An 11,537-nucleotide genomic window follows, 5' to 3' on the forward strand; every position below is an offset into this window, starting at 1 on the left:
CTGTGTGTCGATACCCGTGATGGACACAGCACAGATAGTCCGTTGTATGTTTAGCTGCGTGCTTAACAACATTATGAAATATGAAATATTGTTCTATACACCTGAATTATGTAATAATTTATGGGTAAATCATGACAAAAGTAATTGACAGTATACAAGTGACATTCTGAACAACCATTATCTAATCTAGAATAATTTTTATCACTATATTCAATTGCACAGGATTACTTATAGTAATGACTTGCACTAATCAAAATTGTAATAACTGTACATTAGATTTGTTGCTTTGGTAAAATACTGTGCTGTGCCAACCAAAATGTAATTGTGATTTGGAACTGTAGTCTAAGTTTTCCTTGTTTTTTTTTTGTCTTTTGATTGTGCGTTTGACCTAAATAACAACCACTTAAGATAATTGTAGTTTTTAGTGGATTTTAATGCATAATTTCTGAATAGAATCAGATTTACATGTTGCACCAACAACTTGTTTGGTTTTATTATGAACTTCATGAAAAATGTTTGGGTTTTATAATAAATTTAGGTTTCATTTTTATATGAAAACATTAATATTTGTATTGGTGTCGTACTGGAGAAATGGTTTTATGTGTAAAAGTTACTATTTAATTACCAATAACGTGATATATAGAGACGCTGATTTGTAATTTAAAATTATTCATGAAAATTCAGTTTATGTTATTCATTCTTATTTGATTATCTGTAATGATAATTTTTAATGTTCACAATAAATTAATAAACAGTAATTTTTGACTGACTTATTGTCATTCTGTATGAAACTGGAAAATTAAAAGTCAAATATTATTCCCTTCCATAATTTTCCTTTGATAAAATGAGAATTTTTTATGTGTTAATAAATTTTTATCCTATATTTCTCACAATAGTACACATTTCAAGACCTATTGAACACGATCCAGGCTAGTCCAAAAGAACTTGAAACAGCTCTACAAGAAATGCAGGCATGTTGTATAGATGGTGAGTGTCAAGGCCACATTAAGGTTCTGAACCGGATAGTAACCTCTGGATTGACATGATTCATGGAGAGTGTTAGCTTTACGTTAACCACGCTAAGGTACCATAATAGAAGGAGTTACCAATGTCCTTCATAAATCTGTTTGTCTGTCAAACTGTTGACGTATATTTACACTGTCAATACTGCTCTGTTAAAACAATTGTTAAAAAGCAGCCCAACAGTGTTGAAAGAAATTATTCATTTTCTACATGTAAAACCTGGAGTACTCGGGTGTTTAAGTGAGATGAATTGTAGCATTGGTTACATGTAACTTGTGTGTGATTAGAGATCAAATGATCTTATAACAGAGTTCTAGAGGAGCCTGGATTGGCTGATTTCCATTGTATGGCATCCAGTCTTACATATATTTTTTTTTTTTTTTAGGGTATTGGAGGATGCTAGGTTTTGATTACCAGTTCTCAGTGTTCAATCATATAGTAAACTTAGTTGATTCGAATTCCTGGCCCTCTGGTGGTATTCCATTACAACCTGTGCTCAACACCCTGGAAGATCTGTTCCCAAGGTAAAGTAATTCTTATCTAGGATAACCACCAACTCTTTTAAAAAAAATTTTCCAAACAACTCGTTCAGAATATACAACTGATTGTGATATTGAAGTAAAAGTTTTTCTTTACTCCTTACAAATGTTCATTATTTGGTTGTCGACTCCTTACCTTCATTTGTATCTAGAGTGTATAGTGTTTCATTTGTTTCTGGTATGTGACGTTAATGTTATTTTAATACATACAAAACAAGAGAAGCCATAGGTAAACACTTAATAAATCACCAACACTTAACACAAGTCAATATTTCAATATGAAATCATATACAGTTACTTTATTTGTTTTAAACCATCTTTACAGAATATTTTGTTATCGAGTCAAGTTGTATTTTGCACGTTTTATGGTGATCATGTTTTTTTCTTATGTTCCAAAATTTATCCTGTAGCCAAAGGTTATGTATAACTTGTTTTCTGTGAAAGTTAACTCAGAAATAAGTATATGTTTTTAATCACTGTAGCTAGGACAAACATTTACCAATTCTCACACTGTGATTGGTACAAATGTCTTCCATTGTCATTAAAAATTACTGTATGTGGTGTATGAAAGTAGTGATTATATGTGTTTCCACTCAACCGTTCAGTAACCAACAAGATGAAAAACTGGAATGTGTGCAGACTGTTCCCACATCACTAGATTATCTAGTTGTAACCCTAATTACTATGTGAATATGTTTTGTATACTTGGTTGAGATAGCATAGGAGTAGTGCAAGTCTGTCAAATTATAGTTCTACATCTAATGATGACGATGAACTAATGAGACGAGAGGATGACAGTTCTACATCTAGTGATGATGATGAACTAATGAGACGAGAGGATGACAGTTCTACATCTAGTGATGACGATGAACTAATGAGACGAGAGGATGATAGTTCTACATCTAGTGATGATGATGATGAAGTGATGAGACGAGAGGATGATAGTTCTACATCTAATGATGACGATGAACTGATGAGACGAGAGGTTGATAGTTCTACATCTAATGATGACGATGAACTAATGAGACGAGAGGATGATAGTTCAACATCTAGTGATGACGATGAAGCGATGAGACGAGAGGATGATAGTTCAACATCTAGTGATGACGATCAAGCGATGAGACGAGAGGATGATAGTTCTACACCTAGTGATGATGACGATGAAGCGATGAGACGAGAGGATGATAGTTTTACACCTAGTGATGATGACAATGAAGCAATGAGACTAGAGGATGATAGTTCTACACCTAGTGATGATGACTATGAAGTTTATGAGACGAGAGGATGATAGTTCTACACCTAGTGATGACGATGAAGCGATGAGACGAGAGGATGATAGTTCTACACCTAGTGATGATGACGATGAAGCGATGAGACGAGAGGATGATAGTTCTACACCTAGTGATGATGACGATGAAGCGATGAGACGAGAGGATGATAGTTCTACACCTAGTGATGATGATGATGAAGCAATGAGACAAGAGGATGATAGTTCTACACCTAGTGATGATGACGATGAAGCGATGAGACGAGAGGATGATAGTTCTACACCTAGTGATGATGATGATGAAGTAATGAGATGAGAAGACAGTGGCTCTGCATTTTGGGACAATAATAAAGATGAAGAACCTGAACCCAGTAAAGGAAGACATAAACAGTGTAAACATTCATGTAATGTTAGTGAGGGGGGTGCACTAGAAAGTGTGTCACAGCTGTGGTGGACAGGATAAAAATTGTGGAATTTATTTTTATTTAAGGGAAAACGAAGTACCTCATGTAATCAACTTATTACTGTTATAAACAGCAAATATCACAATATTGCTGTAAATATAGAGCACCACTTGCATATGCTGACAAAACAAACAAACATCTCTGTTAAACTTGAATGTATTGTATTTGTAATGGTTCTTTAATGTTACTACAGATAATTCCAATTCAACTAAACTGTGTAAGGAATTTGTATAGATATTGGGTGTATCTACAAAAACATTTTGTTTGTCATGGTAGAATCTCTTTCATCAAATACAACAGTCACCTACTGTTTCTAATGGAATACTGTAAAGTGACTGTGTTGTACTGTTTATGATAGTAAACTGTAGAAATCATTGTCATGTACTGTTTTTGATAGGGTACTGGAGAAGTCACTGTCACGTACTGTTTTTGATAGGGTACTGGAGAAGTCACTGTCACGTACTGTTTTTGATAGGGTACTGGAGAAGTCACTGTCACGTACTGTTTTTGATAGGGTACTGGAGAAGTCACTGTCACGTACTGTTTTTGATAGGGTACTGGAGAAGTCACTGTCACGTACTGTTTTTGATAGGGTACTGGAGAAGTCACTGTCATGTACTGTTTTTGATAGGGTACTGGAGAAGTCACTGTCATGCACTGTTTTGATAGGGTACTGGAGAAGTCACTGTCATGCACTGTTTTGATAGGGTACTGGAGAAGTCACCGTCATGCACTGTTTTTTGATAGGGTACTGGAGAAGTCACTGTCATGTACTGTTTTGATAGGGTACTGGAGAAGTCACTGTCACGTACTGTTTTTGATAGGGTACTGGAGAAGTCACTGTCATGTACTGTTTTTGATAGGGTACTGTAGAAGTCATTGTCATGTACTGTTTTTGATAGGGTACTGAAGAAGTCACTGTCATGTACTGTTTTTGATAGGGTACTGGAGAAGTTACTGTCATATACTGTTTATGATATAAGTTACTGGCTCTTTATTCTGAAAATATTGAATCTTTAGGAAGATTGTAGAAGAGTGCTTTCACTGGTATACCCATCCTGTTGGACAGACAACACCTGAAGGTAAGACAGTTTTTATGTTGGGACAAACCCTTACACAGAACTAAACTATCAGTAGACACTAATGCTGGGGAATACCTTTAATCCATCCTTGTGACGTTAGCAGAGAGGAACCGACGAAAGATATTTTTGTCAGTAATTCACATCACTCGACACTTAATACAGAGTTAAAACATTGAAGTGTTTAGTGAGACTTTATGTAATAGTATAAAAATTTTGACAACTGATTTGTAACAAAAAGAGTCACTTTTCATGACTATGTCTCAATTAATTGTGAAAGTATAGAGCTATGCTTCATTATTATGCACCTAATAGACAGTTTTTGAGTACATACAACAGTAAATTTGATGAAGTAAGCTCAGAATAGAAAAGAATAATCATTCTAATTTCAGTCCCTCAAATTTTACTCTTTGGCTTACGACTTGTGTAAGTCTGTCTACCACACCATGCACAAAGATTCGCAATTTTTTGTGGCATGCCATTCAAAATGCTGTACGTAAATTTTCAGTGTCATATGATGACAATCACAGTTGAAGGGTCCAGTGATTTACTAGAATGAATAATAATATTTATCAGTATTTATTTTGATTGCTTTTTAAGTTTTTAGATGGTGAATAGTTATATCTTTCTGTATTACTTATGATTTAGATGTGAAAAGATGCATTTGTTTTTACCATATCCAGTAATGTCAAACTGACCTACGGAAAGTTACCCGTCTTAACTGTGTCGTTGTGGAGTAGAATTTTCTAAAATGTAGCCATTTATAATACATTATATACACGTATGCGTTATTACTATCTACAAACAAATTAAATTTGTCTTAAAACAGTGAATAAAGTCATGATGTTTGTACTCGCTTCTGATTGATGTAGTTTGCTAAGTCTTAAGAAATTTCAAACGGGATAAAAACAGAACCTACTAGCATGAAGATTTGTCTCAAAATAGAGACACCACTGATATATTTAAAAGTAATTGAGAAATAAGTTGGAGAAAGGACATTCTGAGCTTTCAGTTGGTTGTTCACATGTCATATATAGAAGTTAGTGTAAGTAAGGGACCATTTCCACAAATAGAAGGTGGGCCACTGTGTTTGATTTGGTGCATGAGTAATATCTCACCAAATAGAAAAGACAGGAGGTTCATATTTTATATTCTAGCTTTTCAGTATTGGTAATTTATGTTCCTAATTTGTACAAAACTATAGATTTTATATTTTGACACTAAACATCCAATTTCAACCATTAATTCGTTCAGCATACCATGTGACGCACGAAAATCAATGATTATGTGTTTGTTTTTTAATTTACTTTTAAATAATGTATAATATTAAAATTTGAATTATAATCTACAGTTTGATAACAAACGTAACAAGAATTGACAACACAGTAGTTCAATAAAAGTTTTAATGCGAGTTAACAAACCGATGACATGACCCATGTGGAAAGGGTTAAGCAGTATTATTCTAGAGTCTAGCTTCCGTCATTACCTAGTCACTGAAATTATTTTGTGTTTCAGATCCTCCTCATCTCTTTCGTTACATAGTAAAACAATTGTTTCTTAAATACTGATGTGATGGTAAGTAATTGTAAAATCTGTAACATATTAAAAGATATAAAAAAACTGGCTTCGGGCAATGATATTTAAGATATTCTTTTCATTTTTTCAGGATACGATCTATATCGTTGGAATGAAGACAAAATTTGTGCATTTCTTGGAGAGGTTATTTTAAGGCCTACGGGAAAAGCAAGTAGACTTACGACTTTTCTTGTTCTTGCAACTAACTTCAGTCTTGTTGCTTGGTTTTTGATGTGTTGTCTGTATATGTTGACATATAGAGCAGGTTTGGTAATTTCTGTTTGTTATTTTTAAAGAAATGTTTCTTACATCAGCATTCATGACTTTTATCAGAATAAGAATCCATAAGACTGAGTCCCATTGTCCGTGTTTATCAGAATAAGAATTGATAAGACTGAGTCCCGTTGTCCGTGTTTATCAGAATAAGAATCGATAAGACCGAGTCCCATAGTCCTTGTTTATCAGAATAAGAATCGATAAGACTGAGTCCAGTTGTTAATAAAGACTTAATTACTTGACGAAACAAATGAATAAGAAAATCAGAGTTTGAAAGTGTATTAAAATAATAAAGTCATTACCAGGGATAGTGATGTAGAAAGTTCATGATTTCATAATTATTTATACTTTAAATTTATTACTAATTTAAACAGACTGTACTTATCCTGGCATTTTATTAAAATAAACTTCTGTCCTGGCTTAAGAAATAAAACAAAGATCTTATAAAACGTTTCAAATACACAATTTCATATCTTTGTTCAGGATTTAGTTTAAGCTCAAAGCTAGAATTGCACTTCTAGAATAAACTAAAAGTATTAAAATAACTGACATGGGAACTTGTCCTTATCAGTTAAGTTTAGGAAATGGTTGTTGTGCTTTTCGTTTTTTATTATTCTGTTTTTCAATATCTAGATCTGTCCACTTATGTGACATTTCAAATGTTAAAGTCTTCCAGAACATCTGTGAAGCAGTATTTAAAACTTGTGATGGTTTAAATATTGCTGGATTTTATGTTTTAAAGTATATTGTGGAAAGACACTCTTTCTCTTAACAGGTATAAAGTATGAGTTAAATTATATGGAAAAGGTCATATCTGTTGCACTGATGTAAAAATGATGAAGAAAGAATTATGAAATGAGGTAGTGCTGTTAGGTAAGAAAGGAACTGTGAGGGGGACGTAACGTGAGAAGGGAACTGTGACGGAACGTAGATAATTCCACTTTGTTATTACAAAAGTTGTCTCAAACAATTGATCTGGCCTTCATTAAGAAACTAATACAAAATTAGCAAAATAATTTTAATAAACTATGTAAAGTCTTCTAATTGTTGTATGGAAATTTTGGGTATTAATAGTAAAGTATATTAACTTTTTGTTGTTGGTATGTGTGTGTGGCATGTTTTTCAATGATTAAAAGTTGGATTTTGTCTGTAGTTTAACTTGGAAGAATTCCTTTATGTCTGGCAAAGTACAGTTCCAGAAGGAATGAAAACTAACTTGAAACAGTTAGAAGTAAGTAATGTTAATTATTATGTGTGGCTTAATCTCTGGCAGTAAGTACAGATTAGTGTGAAATTATATTTAGACTGTGTGTGTGAAGTTGTGTCAGTTTATCTAAATTCAGGTTTTACAGGTTTCTTAAGTTTGACCAAATTTTATTAGGTGCTCATAAATCAGTTTTAGTTGTGACAGTGAGTGATGTTTGAGAAGGGAGAAAATCTGTGCATTATTCATATTTTATCACAACTGTTATAGATAACTAGTTTCTGTATATTGTGTTAAGTTGTGTGATATGTACCAAAGCTGAAGGAAACTCTTCTACTGTTAATTGTTGTTGTGTTGTAAATAATTATCGCTACGTCTCATTGATTAGGCCTAACAAGTACATTTAATATTGCTATCAAAAAGGTGCTCAGTGTCTTTTTAATTACCCAATTTCCTTTCTTGTCTTCTAGGGTATAGCCCTCACGGATCGATCTTCCAAACCTCAAACAATCTGTTTCTTCCCAGTGTGGAAACTTCCCGAGGATGTTTCTTCACGGTAAAGTTATTGTTTACTTAATTGTACACCAGATGGCTCATTTTACTCACTGTGTGTTAGGTGACAAAAAATGTAATTTGTTGTTTTACTCAGCACAGAACTGCTTTGCACATCATCATAACACCTCTCTGATACATATATGTTGTGTTTTTATGTTGTGTTTTTATGTTTGAGAATAATAGAATTTTGATAATAAAACTTGTGTGGTAGAATCTCTGTTGTCAAACACAAAGTAATGGATTTTGTTCATGTAAATTTTATAAATGGGTTTATAACTTCACATTTATTAGTATTCAAATGTAACTTATATAAACTTGAACTAGTTTTCAAAAACAAAAGTCCCTTTAAAAAAAACCTCTGTTTCTGGCTCCTTGAGGCCTAACAACACTGTGTAGCCCACTTGCTGGCTGTCATAAGACTTACAAATACATTATTTTTACAGTGGTCCACTGGTAGGCTTGTAGTAGAAGTAACCTCAGAAATCATGTGTCCACTAATAGAATAATTATAGTTACAAACAGCTGCCTGCTATTATCGTGATGGAGTAATACTTGTTTACAAAAATCAGTTTTACAGTAAAAGAAACTGTCATAGTTTTTATTAGGGTTACATAATATAGATAAATATTTTTTTCTGTCAAAGTTCCATGTCCCAACTAAATTTTAATCAAAGTTTCGTAAGTAGTTTTTATCATATTTGCTTGCTATAGCTGGATGTAATTAGATCATGTCAAACTAGTGTTGATGTAGGTTTGTAAGCCATAACTTGTTCATATGAGAACTTTATGTTTTAATTATAAACTGATTGGGTTATTTTTATCTGTGCTATTGTTCAGGTTACTGTACCTTCTTAAAGTCCAACATGTTCTAAACCTTCTTCAAAAGACAAATTATTAAATATTTCAGGTTTAACGCTCTCTTCAGAACTCGTGAAAATGGACATTGGAGGATATCACTCCTTATGTTAAGTAAGTAGATGATAAAGGTTCAGATTGATGAAATGGGTCAGTTGGTATAAACAAGTAATAACGTCAGTGTTAACACAAGAGAAATTTCACATTTATGTTTGGGGTGTTAACCTTTTCTTTCACAAAATTAGCACACGTTATGAAGTTATTTTAGAAATATTTCTCTTAATTTGCCTGGAACATCTGTTTTTAGTTCTTTGTTGTCCTCTAAGCACCGTGGTGGTGTCTGTTTTATGGTTGTCCTCAAAGCACCGGTGGTGTCTGTTTTATGGTTGTCCTCTCACCAATCGTGGTGGTGTCTGTTTTATGGTTGCCCTCGCACCACCGTGTAGTGTCTGTTTTATGGTTGCCCCTCACTCAACCGGTAGTGTCTGTTTTATGGTTGCTCGCACCACCGTGTGGTGTCTGTTTTATGGTTGCTCTCGTCACCGCGGTGGTGTCTGTTTTATGGTTGCCCTCGTACCACCGTGTAGTGTCTGTTTTATGGTTGCCCCTGTACCACCGTGGTAGTGTCTGTTTTATGGTTGCTCCCTCGCACCACCCGTGTGGTGTCTGTTTTATGGTTGCTCGCATCACCGCGGTGGTGTCTGTTTTATGGTTGTCCCTCGCACCACCGCGGTGGTGTCTGTTTTATGGTTGTCCCTGCACCAATCGCGGTGGTGTCTGTTTTGTCATTGCTCTCAGTATCACCGCGTGTGGTGTCTGTTTTGTCGTTGCTCCCGTGATCACCGCGGTGGTGTCTGTTTTGTGGTTGTCCCTGCACTCACCGCAGTGGTGTCTGTTTTGTGGTTGTCCCCTGCACCACCGCGGTGGTGTCTGTTTTGTGGTTGTCCTCATCACCGCAGGTGGTGTCTGTTTTATGGTTGCCTGCATCACCGCGGTGGTGTCTGTTTTATGGTTGCTCTGCACCGCGTGTGGTGTCTGTTTTATGGTTGCTCTGCACTGCACCGCGGTGGTGTCTGTTTTATGGTTGTCCCTCACCACCGCGGTGGTGTCTGTTTTATGGTTGTCCTCGCACCACCGTGTGGTGTCTGTTTTATGGTTGTCCCTGTACCACCGTGTGGTGTCTGTTTTGTGGTTGTCCTCTCGTACCACCGTGTGGTGTCTGTTTTGTGGTTGCCTCGCACCACCGTTTGGTGTCTGTTTTGTGGTTGCTCTGCACCACCGCTTGGTGTCTGTTTTGTGGTTGTCCCTCGCACCACCGCGTGGTGTCTGTTTTATGGTTGCTCTGTACCACCGCAGTGGTGTCTGTTTTATGGTTGTCCCTGTACCACCGCAGTGGTGTCTGTTTTATGGTTGTCCCTGTACCACCGCAGTGGTGTCTGTTTTATGGTTGTCCTCGTACTCAATCGCGGTGGTGTCTGTTTTGTGGTTGCTCTCGCACCACCGTGTGGTGTCTGTTTTGTGGTTGCTCTCGCACCACCGTGGTGGTGTCTCTTTTTGTGGTTGTTCTCTGTACCACCGTGTGGTGTCTCTTTTGTGGTTGTCCCTGTACCACCGAGTGGTGTCTGTTTTATGGTTGTCCTCGTACCACCGTGTGGTGTCTGTTTTGTGGTTGCTCTCGTACCACCGTGTGGTGTCTGTTTTGTGGTTGTTCTCGTACCACCGTGTGGTGTCTGTTTTGTGGTTGTCCTCGTACCACCGAGTGGTGTCTGTTTTGTGGTTGTCCTCGTACCACCGTGTGGTGTCTGTTTTGTGGTTGCTCTCGTACCACCGTGTGGTGTCTGTTTTGTGGTTGTCCTCGTACCACCGAGTGGTGTCTGTTTTGTGGTTGTCCTCGTACCACCGTGTGGTGTCTGTTTTATGGTTGTCCTCGTACCACCGTGTGGTGTCTGTTTTATGGTTGTCCTCGTACCGCCGTGTGGTGTCTGTTTCCTTGCTTAACAGTTAAAAGTAACCTACATTTATAAAATGTTAATTGTGATATTAGAAGGTCTGATTCTGTTGTGTTACATATTTAGGTTTGAACTTTTGTCAAACCATTAATGTTCTTTGTATAATTTTTGTAAGACACATGAAATGTTAATGAACTATAGTGACACTGTACGTTGTGTGTTTAGAACATTCCAGATAGAAATGTTTAGTAAATTAGTGGTATATCATATGTTGAGTGATGTTTGATGAATTAATGACGCATTGTGTTTAGTGTTTCAAGAGAATGAAGACCCATTCTTGTAGTTAACACAAATATAATATTTATATTTTTTCAGAGATCTTTCTACAGCGAATCTAAACCTCAATGCTTTACTAACCAAAAACGCACGTTCGTCCTCCCAAAATGGTGTGAAGTTTTACAGTGCCAAGTGGCCAGTCTCGTGACTTGTGACCTGAGAAAGACGCATGTGCATAGATTAAAACAATAAACCTTTCTACGTTTTACCTCGAACCGTCAAGTGTTTGTACAGAAATAATCAGTGAAGACACTGGAGCCCTCTGTTACATTTACTTACGAAACTCCAAAACCAGCTATAACATAATGTAACACAAATTGACCCTGAACAAAACTTATCAAATTTTGGTGTTTGTTAGTTGAATACGCTAAGTTTCATTAAATACATGCGTTAAGTGTTTTTCTGAACTAATAAAC

The 11,537-nt window shown here is 35.9% G+C and overlaps 1 protein-coding gene across 2 annotated transcripts in view; it reads left to right on the top strand.

Moving 5' to 3' along the window:
* LOC143241928 (sister chromatid cohesion protein DCC1-like) overlaps positions 1–11,464 on the top strand; it is a 35,307-nt gene extending 23,843 nt beyond the window's left edge. For both annotated transcript variants that reach the window (XM_076485236.1, XM_076485238.1), the window contains exons 5-12: positions 897–987; positions 1,409–1,547; positions 4,314–4,375; positions 6,039–6,115; positions 7,377–7,454; positions 7,898–7,983; positions 8,889–8,950; positions 11,161–11,464. In XM_076485236.1, coding sequence (XP_076341351.1) covers positions 897–987; positions 1,409–1,547; positions 4,314–4,375; positions 6,039–6,115; positions 7,377–7,454; positions 7,898–7,983; positions 8,889–8,950; positions 11,161–11,183 — 618 coding nt within the window. In that variant the 3' untranslated portion in view covers positions 11,184–11,464. The remainder of the gene's footprint in view (positions 1–896; positions 988–1,408; positions 1,548–4,313; positions 4,376–6,038; positions 6,116–7,376; positions 7,455–7,897; positions 7,984–8,888; positions 8,951–11,160) is intronic.
* The last annotated feature ends 73 nt before the right edge of the window (positions 11,465–11,537 follow it).

Source organism: Tachypleus tridentatus, unplaced genomic scaffold (genome assembly GCF_004210375.1).
Source record: "Tachypleus tridentatus isolate NWPU-2018 unplaced genomic scaffold, ASM421037v1 Hic_cluster_1, whole genome shotgun sequence".
NCBI classification, from domain to species: Eukaryota; Metazoa; Arthropoda; class Merostomata; order Xiphosura; family Limulidae; genus Tachypleus; species Tachypleus tridentatus.